The sequence below is a fragment of the Canis lupus genome, chromosome 9, assembly GCF_011100685.1.
Source record: "Canis lupus familiaris isolate Mischka breed German Shepherd chromosome 9, alternate assembly UU_Cfam_GSD_1.0, whole genome shotgun sequence".
NCBI classification, from domain to species: domain Eukaryota; kingdom Metazoa; phylum Chordata; class Mammalia; order Carnivora; family Canidae; genus Canis; species Canis lupus.
Window position 1 is genome coordinate 55,110,195 of NC_049230.1, and position 16,291 is coordinate 55,126,485.

Here is a 16,291-nt window from a genome sequence, read left to right on the forward strand (position 1 = left end):
ATCGAGTGACATGTGCAAGACTGTGAAACATGTCCAGGGAAAGAACACTGAAATATCAGGAGAGCTGTTTTTTTATGGAGTGGTTCAAAGTCGAACAGATCTCAGGGATCAGTTTGTCCAGTGATTTTTCGCATTTCATTTTTGGAAGGACTTTCTTTTTTTTTAAAAGATTTATTTTTATTTATTTATTTATGATAGACATAGAGAGAGAGAGAGGCAGAGACACAGGCAGAGGGAGAAGCAGGCTCCATGCCAGGAGTCTGATGCGGGACTCGATCCCGGGATTCCAGGATCGCGCCCTGGGCCAAAGGCAGGCGCAAAACCGCTGAGCCACCCAGGGATCCCCTTGGAGGGACTTCCTCATAAGTAATCTAACATAGAACCACTATCTAAACGGCAGATAAGGCAAAAAACGCTTTGGGATCCCAGGGTTCCCTTAGTGCCCCAAATAAAGCTCTGCAAATGTAAGCTACAAACTCCAGTAGGCCCTGTGCACCTCAGGTGATCACAGATTTTCATAGTTCCATTCCAGCAGATGGCAGCAGTATCATGAGGGAAGGGATGCCTTTTTTTTTTTTTTTTTTAAGATTTATTTATTTATGATAAACAGAGAGAGAGAGACACACACACACACAGGAGGAGGGAGAAGCAGGCTCCATGCCGGGAGCCTGACGCGGGACTCGATCCCGGGACTCCAGGATCACGCCCTGAGCCAAAGGCAGGTGTTAAACCGCTGAGCCACCCAGGGATCCCCAGAAGGGATGCCTTTTGAAAATCTGCACAAAGCCTCCATCTGTCAACCCTGACTATGGGGCTGGGCACCAAACACTCAGCATCCTAAAGTCAGGACTTCCCAACCTGTTCCTGGTCATAATACGTAGAAAATGATGGCATGTGCAAAGCACAGGCAAGAGAGGAAGTGCAAATGGCAACTGGTCTTGAAGGCTATGGCCTCTGCAGGTCCTTAGGCTAAAGGGATCTATGCTGACACATCTGCTGGGAAGCTCTGACCTAAGGCATTGCTACAAAGCACCTGAGGCTCAGAGGAGGTGAATGAGCTACCCAAGGCCACAAAACCTAAGTGTGAATTGCACAAGTCTACTGACACCTTCCCCAGAGTTCATTCTGTTGCATCCATATGAAAAGACTTCAGTCCTTTTTCATTGCTGCTAGATAAAACAAGGTCAGTTATTGGTACATAATTCCAGAAAAGGAATGACAGAAAAACAAGTTTTCCCAAGGCGAAGGTCAAGAAGACAAAATAGGGAGAAACACACACTATTCTAGAGCTAGGTTTGTACACAATTGTAACCCCAGTGATGTACACAGCTCACAATATAGGAAATTGGTTACATCAGCCAACTAGATACCAGCAATGAGTTTTTAAAAATCAAGCTTTATTATTTGTTTTTTTTTTTTTTTTTTGCACCAGAGTCAACAATTCATAGAATGTGTCACTTCAAAACACCCGATAGTACCGGGGAATACCCTTGCCCTCCCCGCCCAAAACACAACCCCACAGACGACATGTAGTACAGAGTAGATCCATGGCTGTTGTCTATGGTACAAAAGACAATGAGCCTTTCCAAAAACAAATCTCAATTCTTTTTTTTTTTTTTTTTTTTTTATGATAGTCACAGAGAGAGAGAGAGAGGCAGAGACACAGGCAGAGGGAGAAGCAGGCTCCATGCACCGGGAGCCTGATGTGGGATTCGATCCCGGGTCTCCAGGATCGCGCCCTGGGCCAAAGGCAGGCGCCAAACCGCTGCGCCACCCAGGGATCCCCAAATCTCAATTCTTAACTGAACAGCCAAGCTCTGAATTTCTATAGTGGCTTTAGTGAGGCCAATCTATCATCACTCTTTACTCAGGTCATGTCAACAATTTTAAAGCAGTTCCCAATTCCTCCCAAACACCTTTAACCCCTGAATCATTGCATATAGATTCTTGGCTCATGTGTAATGTTGCAAGCCCGTTACAGCCCATCTTCATTCAAATTAAAGAATAAACAACCCCCCCCCGCCCCACACCTGTCCTGGTTCATGCATCCCTAGTCATCCAGGGACCAAATCCCAAATTAATAGGACCAACAGTGCTTCCTGTTCAACGTAACATGTATTAACAGTCCCAGTCCCAGATGCTAAACTATCTCTGATGCAATTTGGGACTTAATCCATGTCTATATCAGGCATTTCCTCTGAATTTATCATTACTTCACAAGCTGAGAAAGGCAAAACCACCATAACCCAGACTTACGTGTAAGGATTTGAGCCTCAACTATTAACACTTGTACTCTGAACAGGGGGCAGCATGGGCTGAGGGAGAGGATGGAGTACAAGTGGTGGGCTCACTTCAGCTCAGAGGGAAATGGTTAAGGTACTATGTACTTTCTGAAAGACACTAGACACAAAGGAAATGAATGATGAGACCAAGCACTAAATCACTCTTCTCACCACATTTGCAGAAATGAGAAGAGCCGATGCCATTTACTCTGCCATGCAGACCCCCTTAAGGAGTATCTGGCCTTCAAAGAGACCCCCTGGATTCTGGGACTCCCGAAAAGTGTCCTCTCCTAGTTGCAAGGTACAAACATATAAAAGCATATACTGGTGCATTTCTAAATCTGACTTCTCCCAAACACAGCTGTTTTCAGTTGCTTTATTCCTGTCCCTCTGAAACAGCACGGTGATGGTGGGCCATGGAGTGCCATCAGGAACGCCAAAAGGAGGAAGTCAGAAAGCCCTTGGGGACAGGAATCTCCTGGCGCTGCAAACATTTCTAGTCAGGGAAAGATGGAGAAAACAAGAATGATTTTCTGGTAACGCTCCTTCCAGCATTTGACATTTTTTTTTTTTTTTTATGATAGTCACAGAGAGAGAGAAAGAGAGAGGCAGAGACACAGGCAGAGGGAGAAGCAGGCTCCATGCACCGGGAGCCCGACGTGGGATTCGATCCCGGGTCTCCAGGATCGCGCCCTGGGCCAAAGGCAGGCACCAAACCACTGCGCCACCCAGGGATCCCCAGCATTTAACATTTGAATTTTTTTTTTTTAATTTTTATTTATTTATGACAGTCACAGAGAGAGAGAGAGAAGCAGAGACACAGGCAGAGGGAGAAGCAGGCTCCATGCACCGGGAGCCCGACGTGGGACTCGATCCCGGGTCTCCAGGATCGCGCCCCGGGCCAAAGGCAGGCGCCAAACCGCTGCGCCACCCAGGGATCCCTACATTTGGAAGAAGCTTTGAGGGACAGCAAGCTGAAGTCATAGGAACCGTGGCTACCATTGGGAAGAGTGGGACCAACCGCAACACAGGACACTTCTGCCTGCATGTGAACCGCAGTGGTGGACAGAGGCAATGCTGCCTGTGATGTGGGTCCCCTGCCCCATCTCCCACAGCCCGGTCCCATCCTTCACGGCTGCCTTCTGCCCACTTGGGCTCCTGGAAAGTGGAAGTTAGTGGGCTGTCCCAGCAGACTTCTAGGCTACTGGTCAACCTCACCTCCCTATAGAGGTTTCCAGCACTGGGAAATAGGGAAGGAGTCTGGCTGTAAGTGGAGTCTGTTCTCACGGAAAAATGGGAGCAAATGTCCCAGTTCCCCTGAGTGGAGACCTAAGAAAGCAGCTCCACCAGCAAGCAAGACATGTATTAGTGACACCAGAGTCATTAAGTATACTTTATTCACCCCTAGGACAGCTTCCCCTCCGGCAGCATAGACGGCGGTGTGCATGAGGATGAAATGCCACCCCTGACAGCAAAGGGAAATCACAGGCAAAAAAAGTAGGGTTGAAAAAAGTCAAGATAGGGGCACCTGGCTGGCTCAGTTGCAAGAGCAGGTGACTCTTGATCTCAGGGATGGGAGTTTGAGCCCCACATCAGGTAGAGATGACTTATATAAATCAAATTACAAACTCAAGAGGAAGAGATGCAATCTGAGCCCAGAAGTCCACGACTTGTCAGACACAGGCACCCTCGAGGTCAACCACAACTCAGCACTTGCTGGTCTAAGGACATATTACCTCTAAGAACTGCTTGAGGCGTATGAAGGAACCCATTTGTCCTGAGCTTGTGATGGCTTCAATCCTGCAGGGAGAGGAAGAAGACACACAAATCACAACTGTGATTCCTACCTCCCTCCTGGAGAGGAGTTCGGGACGCTGCTGATCCAGAGGAAGGATTAGGTGGAATGACTCGAAGAGATGACTTCTGGGCTCAGGATGCTGTCATTCGTCCAAATGATCTCAGCTGCCTACTCAAACCAGGAGATAAAGGAGAACAGAGGACATTCCTTTCCAAGGTCTTTGCAGGCAGGCAGGATGGGTGCTGCTAAAACCTCTCCCTCGGCTGAAATGCCAGTGTGTTGAAAGGAATGAGAAGGGCACCTAAAGGCAAACACCATGGGTCAAGCCAACTGGTTTGTTTGTAAATCAGTTTCTCCAACTGATTTATTTTATTTTATTTTATTTTTTTTCCAACTGATTTATTAAGGGAGTTTTAACTCCTTGGTTAATTCATGATTGCGTGTGGTCACCATTCCAGATCAGCTGAGGGAGTTTGGAAAATAGTTAAATGTCAGGTATCTGAATCCAGGATCTTCCTAATTTAGCTTTTTCATTTAGCTAATAGTATTTAAGATACTCTCACTACAATTCTAAAATCAAAGAGAAGGATGAGAGATGTCACACTTGATATAGGTGCATTTAGCTGAGTCAAACCCAGCATGTAACTGCACCCAAGGGCATCTGACACTGTATGTTTCACCCACTGAATCCCATGCTGTCTATTCAATAAGCCACATACCTGGGGAAGTAGTCTTCTTTGATGAGAAGGATCATCTTCCAGAACTGTACCTGGTACTGCTTCATGAGGGCATTCCCACACACCTACAGGGAAGGACAGGCATGGTCAGAGCAGAGGATGCACATTTATACACATGCCAGAGATCTGTAAAGCACATCGGCTCTTTGCTTTTCACTCCTACCAAGAATTTCAGCCACAATACCACTTAGCACCTTACCTAAGCAAGGGAATAAATGGAAAGATCCAACTTTTTTCTGAAGCATTTCTCTGTATATGACAATATCTCCATTAAATCAACCACCAAGAAACCAAGTATTTTAGCAAACTAGAAAATATGAATCAAACTTTATTATTATTCTTTGATTCTACTGAATGGAAACTTTTCTAAAGTAATGGTGTTCCTCCCAACCATAGTAAGCAGAGCATATAGAACATCACCATGTTCTCAAGTTTATTCATGATCTCTGCTCACATCCTGTGACTTCAGGAACTCTAAGATGAATGGAAATGTTTGGCATTCTAGGCTCAATGGCCCACATCCATTACAGTATGTGCACCAGGGCTTTAATTTTTAAGAAATGTCTCCTTTCCACAGAAACCCTTACCGTCACCCCTATAGTGGTGGCCCCTCATAGGCAGACAGAACTATAAGGAATCTTCTGGATAAGGGAGAAACCTGACCCAAGCTGGCTGATCATATTTGCTCTGCCAGGTATGAGGGATCACAAAGATGGGACGGTAGTCCCACTACACTGGGCAACCACACTGAGGCAGAGGGCTATAGCCCAGGATGACTATCTGCTCCACTGTGCACAGAGAACCAGAGAAAGCTGGCCTATGGAGCAAGAATGAGGCATCCCTGCAGGAAGGGCACAGGAAGGGCACAGGAAGGACTATGTGGCCCCAGAGAGACTCTTGGTGCCTGGTAACATTCTAGTTCCTGATTCCAGGCCCACATGAGAGTCAACTACACATCCTGCCTTTGGTTCTGGGAGTCACTTCTCTATCCCTAAAACAAACGTCCCTTTTTGCTTGTGCTGGAATGTACGGTTTTTTTCTTTGTTACAATGAGAAGACAAGCACACAGAGAAGGAAAGCACAGTAGGAAGAAAAACCAAAAGCTAGGTGTGTCTTTAGCATTTGGGAAAAAAAAATGTGTGACACTGAATCCTAATGCTGTTCACCATCAGCCTGTCTCTATATTGCTTCCTGATTCAGGTCACACCATGGCCAAAGGCTGCTTCAACCACTGTCTCGTGTGATAACTGCATTACTTACCTCCAAGAAGTCAAAGAGGAGGGTGGCTGTCACATCTGACAGGGGCTCCATGTTTAAGATTTGTGCCAACCAGCGCCAACCATGACTTAAGCCATGAGGATGAATCTGGGAGGGGAGACACTTGGTCATGATTTGATCATTGGATCTAGGGATCTAAACCCCCAAAGTTAATCTCCAGCCATTACTAAGTGACATGAACTCCTAGATCATTGAAATCAAGCACATACCACAGGGGAGAACGAGAAACATCACAAGATGAACAAATCCTGTCTTCAAATGTCCCAACATGATGGAACCCACACATTCTTTGTAGGAACCCCTAGTCGACATCTGGCAATTTCGGTTTCAGGGATTCTATCAGTTACCCATATAGACATTTTATTTATTATTCTAGGTACTTTAGCATAGAACCTGGAACACAGCAGGTACATGATAAAAATTTGGATTCAATCAACTAACAATCCCTTCTCTTTAGGTCTCCTCTTTAGGTTAATTTCTCCATGTCTCCAATCTGTATCCTTTGTGAAAAGCACTGGGCTGGTGGCTTTGTTACTGACTGTGTGTCACCATAGCTTACTGAGACTCCATCTGCTCATCTGTGACAGGAGGCACCAACCAGGTCTAAAATGACACTGAGTTGGGGCACCTGGCTGGCTCAATCAATGGAGCATGAGACTCTTGATCTCAGGGTCATGAGCCCCATTCTGGGCCCAGAACTTAAATAATAATAATAATAATAATAATAATAATAATAATAATAATACCGTATCATTTAGATCACTCTTCTAATAGAATCTTCTACTTTTAATGACTGGTTCTCAACAGACTGTCATCTGGTAAACCCTCTTACAAACACACTTCTTTTTTCTTTTTTTTTAAAGATTTTACTTATTTGAGAGAGAGAGCATGAACAGGGAGGGAGAGGTAGAGGGAGAAGCAGACTCCCCACTGAGCAGGGAGCCCAATGTGGGGCTTGATCCCAAGACCCTAGGATCATGACCTGAGATGAAGGAGACGCTTAACCTACTGAGCCCCCAGGTGCCCCAAACCCACTTCTTTAAAGACTCAACTGAGGGGACCTGGGTGGCTCAGTGGTTGAGTGACTACTTTTGGCTCAGGTTGTGATCCCGGGATCCTGGGATCGAGTCTAGCATCAGGCTCCCCAAGGGGAGCCTGCTTCTCTTTCTGCCTATGTCTCTGCCTCTCTCTCTGTGTCTCTCGTGAATAAATAAATACAATCTTTTTAAAAAGTAAAAAAATTTTTTAAATAATAATATAATTTTTTAAAAAGATTGTATTTATTTATTTACGAGAGAGAGAGAAGGGCAAAGACATAGACAGAGGGAGAAGCAGGCTCCATGCAGGAAGCCCGATGTGGGACTTGATCCCAAGGCTTTGGGATCACACCCTAAGCCAAAGGCAGACGCTCAACCACTGAGCCACCCAGGCATCACCCCAGAATAATAATAATAAAGGCTCAACTGGGTCAATCCCTGAACAAATAGCTCTGCTGGTCCAAAAGTTTCCTAATACTCAACATCAACTACTCTAAAGCACACCTACAAAACAGTAATACACACTAAGTTTTCATGTAATGACTGCCCTGGCAGCAAGAAGGGCAATAGTTCTCGTGGACAGGATACACAAATATGGTCCGACCTCTCACTATTGATAGCAGGTCTTTTCTACTACCTCTTGTCGGCTTCCATATGGCCATCGGAGCTGGATAATGGCAGCATAGAGTCGGATCATCCCAGACATGCGTTTTAGAAAGTTGTCCTGCTGTTCCACTTTGGAGTCCTTCACTTGGTAGCCAAGCATCCTGTGTGGGAAGAAAAATTCAATGTGACAAGGCCAAAGTGAGCATAACAAATCACTGACTTTTTATGGCTAAAAGGAACAATCTAGTACTATCACATTTAGCATTATTATTATTTTTATAAAGTAGGCTCCATGCCCAATATGGGGCTTGAACTCACCACACCTCATGATTGAGAGTTGCATAATCTACCGACTGAGCCAACCACATGTCTCTATTTTTTCTTTTTAAAGTAAGCTCTAGGGATCCCTGGGTGGCTCAGCGATTTGGCACCTGCCTTCGGTCCAGGGCATGATCCTGGAGACCCGAGATCAGGTCCCACATCAGGCTCCCTGCGTGGAGCCTGCTTCTCCCTCTGCCTGTGTCTCTGCCTCTCTCTGTGTGTGTATCTCTTATTAATAAGTGAATAAAATCTTTAAAAAATAAAATAAAATAAAAATAAAGTAGGCTCTAGGGACACCTGGGTGGCTCAGTGGTTGAGCATCTGCTTCTGGCTCAGGTCGTGATCCTGGAGTCCTGGGATCGAGTTCCACATCGGGCCCCCTTTGTGGAGCCTGCTTCTCCCTCTGCCTGTCTCTGCCTCTCTCTGTGTGTGTCTCTCATGAATAAATAAATAAAATCTTAAAAAAAAAAAAGTAGTTTTACGCAGTGGCAATATCATAGCCAATGAGGTTTATCCGAGGTGCGATTATTGCTAATTGAAAAAAAAAAAAAGTAAGCTCTAGGCCCAATGTAGGGCTCAAATTCACAACCCCAAGATCAAGAGTCACATGCTCTATCGACTGAGCCAGCCAAGCGCCCCTTTTTAGCATTATTCTTACTACATGATTACATATCATTATCTCTGCACAATAGTTTATTTACAAAGTACACAAATCAACTATCACATCTGTGCATCACGTAGGCCCTGCAAGGTAAACTCATAGGAATTTATTTATTTATTTATTTATTTATTTATTTATTTATTTATTTTAATTTATTTATTTTTTTCATAGGACTTTTTAAAAAAGATTTCATTTATTTTCTCAAGAGAGAAAGAAAAAAAATGAGCAGTGGGAGGGGCAGAAGGAAAGAGAGAAGCAGATTCCCTGCTGAGCAGGAAGCCTGACGAAGGATTTGATCCCAGGACCTGAGATCATGACCTGAGCTGAAGGCAGATGTTTAACCAACTGAGCCACTGAGGCACCATCAAAAGGATTTTTTTCTTAAATATTTTATTTTTAAGCAATCTCTGTACCAATATGGGGCTCAAGCTCCCAACCCCAAAATCAAGAGTCATACACTCTACTGATGGAGCCAGCCAGGCACCCCAAACTTACAGGACTGATGGATATCATTACCCTCATTGGCAAACAAGGAAAATGATGCTCAAAGAGCTTAAGTGATTGACCCATTTTGCAAATCATTAAATGATGAAGCAGGGCAAAATCCTAAAACTCCTGGATTCTAAATCCAGTATTTTTTTCCCTAAATGATATTGATTATTGCACCTGAATCCACAAATTCCCAAAGCAGCAAGTTTGCATGAAAGACATTAGATTCTCTGACAGAACATTCCAGGTACATAACGAGGAGCTGTGAAAGGAGAGAGAATGAACCCCAGTTCTCCTCCCCCCCTTAAGATTATTTATTTATTTATTTTAGAGAGAGAAACTGAGAGAGAATAATGTTCAAGCAAGAGGGAGGGGAGAGGGAGAGAACCTCAAGCAGACTCGGTGCCCAGTGTAGAGCCCAACGCAGGGCTCAATCCCACAACTGTGAGTTCATGACCTGAGGCAAAACCAAAAATCAGATGCTTAACCAACTGTACCACCCAGATGCCCCCAAACCCCAGTTCTATTTGTAATTCATCCAGCTCCTGAGGAGAGTGAGTGAGGAGAAAAAGGACCTCACCTTTGATAGTCTTCCAATGCCATTCCCTCCTTGAAAGCTGGGTAGAAGGGAACGGAGTAGGGACACTTCCTGTGGAGGTGAGCAAGGATGAGGTCGCCCACTCTGGGATGCAGCTCCCAGATTCCGGATGCCACAACTGCTATGGGGAATGCTGCTTCATGGTGAGAGGCCACCTCCTCCTCTCCTTGTTTCTGGGGGGCAGAAACATCACCATTTTAGTTACTATGGAGAGGAGCTTAAAGGCTGCATACCAGCCTCTCCCCATACCTGAAAACGTTTCTCACCACAAATTTCTCTGCCAGCTTGTACTGGACAAAGTCCAGGCCCTGTGGGTTCAGGGTGACTGACACAGAATGCCCACCACATTGAACGGGTTTTCCAGAGAGCAGGCTGTGGATCTTGTCAAAGATCTCCTTCAGCTTTGAGCCTGGGTATGACAGAGATAAAGTCAGTTAAAACACTCAACTGCAGACCACTCTGTTTCTCATCACTGCAATAAAGCCTCTTCAAAAAACCTATGGTGCAAACAAACAAACAACACAAACAACACAAACCTATGGTGCTATGCAGCACCCACAAGGTCAGAACCTAAAGAAAAATACCATTGTGGAAAATTCTATGACACACCAATAAAACGCATTGTAGCCTATGGTGCAGAAGTACATAAGACGTGGTACTATTTCAAAGGAATTCCTTGTTTGGGAATGAATAAACTGACACACCAAACAAGAGGGGAACAGTATGGAGGCAACTGTGGAATGGCTACAGATGCCATGGGCTGTGGCTGATATCTCTAATAGGAGTCATTTGCATCTCTGGGAAAAACCTCCCAGAGGTTTCTTCCCAGCTTTCAGTGACTCCCCCTTCTCTGGGACCTGCCTCTCCCCATCCTCAGACACACAGAAGAGGGCTCCTGGTGACTCTATTTGTATTCCAGATCCTGTGTGCCCCAGCCTTGCGCTGGCAACAGTTTGATGAAGAGTGACCAGCTGAGCCAATCAGCCACCTGACTGAGTCACCTCCTGTAAGTGGCTGGCCTGGCAACACACGTGCTCATAAACACTAGGGCTCTGCACCTGCCAGGTGAACCAAAGAACAGTAGTCTACCTAATAAGATCAGAGATGTGTAGAGGCAAGATGAGAGAAAAGGATCCTAAGGTTTTTAGCTCGTTCTACTCTCATTCTTGCCAGCGGGTTCTGAAAAACATCCCTTTAGCTTTAGAATAAATGTCTCTCTTTTTTTTTTTTAAGCCTAAGTGGATCTAAATTGGTCTCCATTACTCAAACCTTACTGAGATACCAAAATAGTAGCTCCCACTCCTGCTACGTCACATTTCAGTACTACTTTAACTGATGGTTTCAAATTCCCTATCAGCTCCTTTCTCTGTGCCTTTCTGGTTAGAAAAGTCAGCTCCCAACCCTCTGCCTGGCACAGCCTCCCACATCCCATATGCCACACCAGCACCAGAGAGATTTAGATTCTGCTCCAAATCTAACCACTCATGGATGTCTACTTTTCAAGAGGCAAGAATTAGACCATCTCTTTCTCTGTACTCAGTATGTACTGAGCACTGACTCTCGAGCATGTCTGCATCTGGTTCTTCAAAGACTTAACAGTGATGGTGTAGACAAAGGGAATAAGGTCAGGAAATATGCAGAAAAGTGAAGAGCAAAACTAGAGCCTGATCAGATGCGAAGAATGAAACAGAAAGCAGTCGAGGGGAGGAATCCCAACTTCCCGCAAAGGTGCCTGAGCCAACAGTTGTTCTACTGGTTTCTGAGAGCAAAACAGAGGGAAAAGCAGGCATAAAGACGACAAGGGGCTCCGATCTGCATACCTTCAACACGAGGTAGGAGAGAGATGCCAGGCAGAGGTGCCTCCGGGCAGCCCAAGTGAGGGGCCCTGAAATTCAGAGGAAGAATGCTCCAGAGAGAGACAGGACAGCCAAGGGCACAGAGGCAGCATCTGAAAGCCTGGGGCTAGGTGACCTGGGAATAGATGGTGAAAGCAGACTCCTGGGCAACACCAGGAGTGTTAGGGTGGGGGCGGGGGACCCAGGAACCCACAAAGGAGAACTGAGGGGGTGAGTATCAGGAAAACCTGGAAATTCATGTTGCCATGGAAGCCAAAGGAGAGTTCATCAAGAAACGAATAATCACCAGCACCAAAGGGAAATGTGAGGAAGGCTAGAAGAGGCAGATAGAACCAAAAAAATGTATTTTAGGATGTAACTCAAGCATGTTTAAAGGGAAAGAAGCCTGTAAAAGGGAGTCAATTTGCAGAGACCAGGTGATAAGCGATGAGGCAAGTCTTTTTTTTTTTTTTTTTTTTATGATAGTCACAGAGAGAGAGAGAGAGAGGCAGAGACATAGGCAGAGGGAGAAACAGGCTCCATACACCGGGAGCCCGACGAGGGACTCGATCCCGGGTCTCCAGGATCACGCCCTGGGCCAAAGGCAGGCGCTAAACCACTGCGCCACCCAGGGATCCCCTGAGGCAAGTCTTGAAGGGGAAAGGAGGGTGGACAACAAAGGCAGAGGGAGAAGGGGAAGTGTGCCAAGGCCACCTCCTCCCTCCACACACAGAAGAAGAGGTACCACTGTGTATGGCTGGAAGGGGCTGGCACCTAAGGATCCCACCCCCGGCATCTAGATGTTCCTCACAAAAGAGGAAACAAATAAGGCTGTCTGTGGTCAGCTGAGGGGTCAGGACTGGGGACAAGCTGGAGGAGAGCAGTGAAGGAGTGGCATGGCTGTCAGGTCAACCTCACCCCCACTGTCGTTGCTAGCAAAGGAAATGGCACTTTCAAGTCTAAAAGTCTAAAAAGTCAAGTTGCTAAGTATTTATTTATCTATACCTTGCCCTGCTCTAGGGAGAACTTCAGGCAGCAGAATGATATGTAAGTTCTGTCATAGTACCTCTCATGGGCAAGAACTACAACTTGTCTACACTTTCTAGGCAACAAGTGAATCAGGGGAACAGGGACCCATGCTAAGTCTGAGCAGCTTTTCAGATGTTCGTGCTCACCAGCCACTGGGCAGCACGGCTTGGAACCTGGAGCTCTATAAAAATGAATCACTGTTTCTGAAGGAGAGAAAGAAGGGTCTTTCTTCTGTCTGGGTCTCACTCTCTAAAGCTCAGTCTCTGGAGAGAAAAGGAAGATGTTCTAAAGTATTAAAAGGAAGATGTTCTAAAGTATTAAAGCAGCGATCCCTGGGTAGCTCAGGGATCATTCTGACGACCCAAAACTCTGCGTCTCCAAAGGCAGCCCAAATATCCTCAAAAGAGTGGAGGAACAAGAGAAACAAGCTTATCACTATGCCATCATCAAGTTCCCCGACTACTGAGTCAGCCATGAAGAAAATAGAAGACAACAAACAACACACTTGTGTTCATTGTGGATGTCAAGGCCAATAAGCACCAGATCGAACAGGCTGTGAAGAAGCTCTATGACATTGATGTGGCCAAGGTCAACACCTTGATCAGGCCTAATGGAGAAAAGAAAACATATGTTCGACTGGCTCCTGGCTATGATGCTTTGGATGTTGCCAACAAAATTGGGATCATCTAAACTGAGTCCAGCCGGCTATAAATTTAAATATAAAGTTTTTCACCATTAAAAAAAAACAAAAAACAAATAAAGTAATAAGGTAGATTTTGAGCTCGGACAAGCTAATGTTACAGGATGAAAGCAAAAAGTGTGAGTCACATCCCAGGTTCCCTGAGTGATGTTTTCAGCAGTGATTTTCAACATCAGGTAGGAGCCTTCGTAAATAACTGACTGCTAATATGCAGCTTATTTATAAAAGTGAGTCAACAAACACATAAGGATTACCTGTGATGAAGAAGAAACAAAAAGTAAGACATAATTTATACATGCCTGATCCATTGTCACTTGTCTGCACTGACTCTATCTACAGGAACCCTACAGACGGGTGGATTTGGAGCCTTAAAAAAATAACAAAATGAAGCGAAGGGTCATGTTCTTAACTCCTCTGACCAACCTGCAATGGTGGAGATCTGGCTCACTGGGATGGTGGCAGCCTTCTGGAGGTCCATCTTTATCTTTTTGGCCTGCCAGGAGAGAACAGTGGGAGGGCAGGCAGTGTTTGGAAGAGCCAAGTAGGTGCCAGTAGGATTAGGGAATGGGACACACTATTGATGTTCCTTTGGGACAGGAGGCTGTTCAGAGCACTACCAGGCCCAGAGTGTTGCCAATGACCTACAGCGCCCCCTACCTGACTATCTTTGCTGTTGGTCAGTTCCTCAAAGGCCAGCACACACTGATTTGAAGCTTCCTGTAGCTGCTGGTACCACTGCATTGTACTGTCTTGTACCTTCACCTGGAGGTCTGAGGAAGAAAAGAGAGGCTTTTGTAATAGCTAGTATTCAATTGACACTTTCTAAAACTTTATTTATATCTCTTTTTTTAAAGATTTTATTTATTCATGAGAGACACATGGCGGGGGGGGCGGCAGAGAGAGAAGCAGGCTCCGGGCAGGGAGCCCGATGTGGGACTTGATCCCGGTTCTCCAGGATCATGCCCCAGGCTGAAGGCGGCACCAAACCGCTGAGCCACTGGGGCTGCCCTATTTACTTATTTATTGAAATAATCTCTACCCCCCAAAATGGGCTCGAATCCATGACCTGGAGATTAAGAGCTGCACGCTCTTCCGCTCTTCTGACTGAGCCAGCCTGGTGCTCCTTCACTGAACACTTAACACCAACCAGGCACTGTTCTCAACAGCTGATACATATTTAAACAAATTGTTTCCTTTCACCTTCTGGGTCAAAGGATGGTATCCCCACCAACATCTACCTTCATTCTGTTTCCCTCCTGGGCCCTGGTTGGGAGCTGGGGTCTCTCTGGGGGCCTCTGGCCCCTGCTGCATCTTTGACTCTTGCTGCTTTTCTTGGGCCGCCTCCTCATCTTGCCTCCTCTTGTCTTCACAGGCCCTGGCAATCTCCTGCTGCAAGCTTGTAAGGAGGTCCCGCATTTCCTGCAGGGCTCTCTCTGCCACAGCCTGGTCCTCTGCTGTGGGAAAGCCATTCTGTGAGGGTGACAGAGGCAGAGCTTAGCGTCTGTTCTCCAGACACCCGTGAAGCCAAATCACAGCTCATATAAGTCAGCGGTAAGTCTAGATAAAAATGATACTGTGTTTTAACCTGCATTCTGTATGTTAATAATGATTTTTTTAAAGATTTTATTTATTTGGGATCCCTGGGTGGCGCAGCGGTTTGGCGCCTGCCTTTGGCCCAGGGCGCGATCCTGGAGATCCGGGATCGAATCCCACGTCGGGCTCCCTGCATGGAGCCTGCTTCTCCTTCTGCCTATGTCTCTGCCTCTCTCTCTCTCACTGTGTGCCTATCATAAATAAATAAAAATTAAAAAAAAAAAGATTTTATTTATTTATTCGCAAGGGATACAGAGAGGCAGAGACACAGGCAGAGGGAGAAGCAGGCTCCATGCAGGGAGCCCGATGTGGCACTTGATCCCAGGACTCCAGGATCATGCCATGAGCCCAAAGCAGATGCTCAATCACTGAGCCACCCAGGAGTCCTTGTTAATAATGATTTTAAACTTAGTTTCAAATTTACAAGACAATTCTACTTCTCCCTTTACAGCTGCCTGTCCTGTCCTTTGCTCAACTTTCTGTTAGTGGGATGAAGATAGAGTGATTTATTTATCCTTTTTCCCATAGATTGTAAAAGCCCTCTCTGCACCAAGGACATTAAATTTTGGTCTGCTGTATATGTTACAAATATGTTTCCTAAGTTATAATGTGTCTTTAAGTTTTATGTACTTACATCTATTAAACCTTCCCATTTTGACTTCTGCCTTCATTGTTATGCTGACACAGGGCCTCCACACCTTAATATAATTCAAATATTTGCCTACATTTGTTTTCACTAAACACGATTTATTTGTTTGTCTCTTCATTTTTATACATTCGAGATTATGGAATTTGATGAAAGAATGCTACAAATTTAATCTTCACTTTTATGGTTCTAATTAATATTTTTAAGATTTTTTTTATATGACACAGAGAGAGAGAGGGAGAGTGTACACACTGAAGCAGGGGGAGTGAAAAGCAGAGGGAGAGGGAGAAGCACGCTTCCCGCTGAGCAGAGAGCCAGATGTGGAGCTTGATCCCAGGACGTTAGGATCATGACCTGAGCCGAAGACAGATGCCCGAGCAACAGAACCACCCATATGCCCCTAATTCATCTTTTCTCCACTGATCTGACACTTTTTTTTTTTTTTTAAGATTTTATTTATTTGAGAGAAATAGAGCACTCATGAGCACCGTGAGGGGCAAGGGGAAAAGCAGACTCCCCACTGAGCAGGGAGACTGATATGGGACTCAATCCCTGGACCCTGAGATCTGAGATCATGACCAGAGCCAAAAGCAGATGCTTAACTGACTGAGCCACCCAGCCCCTGAAATGATACCTTTATAATACATTAAATTATCTACAAAAAACATGTCCCTTTCTGGG

At 45.4% G+C, this 16,291-nt stretch overlaps 1 protein-coding gene and 1 pseudogene across 3 annotated transcripts in view; one reads left to right on the forward strand and one right to left on the reverse strand.

Moving 5' to 3' along the window:
• Positions 1-1,548: 1,548 nt before the first annotated feature.
• GLE1 (GLE1 RNA export mediator) overlaps positions 1,549-16,291 on the reverse strand; it is a 35,714-nt gene continuing 20,971 nt past the window's right edge. For 2 of the 3 annotated variants that reach the window (XM_038549172.1, XM_038549171.1), the window contains 10 exons: positions 14,610-14,841; positions 14,029-14,141; positions 13,795-13,864; positions 10,074-10,216; positions 9,790-9,980; positions 7,770-7,899; positions 6,078-6,182; positions 4,800-4,882; positions 4,019-4,082; positions 1,549-2,778 (listed from right to left, as the gene is read on the reverse strand). In XM_038549172.1, the coding sequence (XP_038405100.1) occupies positions 2,710-2,778; positions 4,019-4,082; positions 4,800-4,882; positions 6,078-6,182; positions 7,770-7,899; positions 9,790-9,980; positions 10,074-10,216; positions 13,795-13,864; positions 14,029-14,141; positions 14,610-14,841 (1,200 nt within the window). In that variant the 3' untranslated portion in view covers positions 1,549-2,709. Of the gene's footprint in view, positions 2,779-4,018; positions 4,083-4,129; positions 4,382-4,799; positions 4,883-6,077; positions 6,183-7,769; positions 7,900-9,789; positions 9,981-10,073; positions 10,217-13,794; positions 13,865-14,028; positions 14,142-14,609; positions 14,842-16,291 lie in introns of all 3 variants that reach the window. The other variant, XR_005364946.1, reaches the window with a different exon arrangement.
• On the forward strand, positions 8,534-8,657 carry LOC119873530 (annotated as a pseudogene).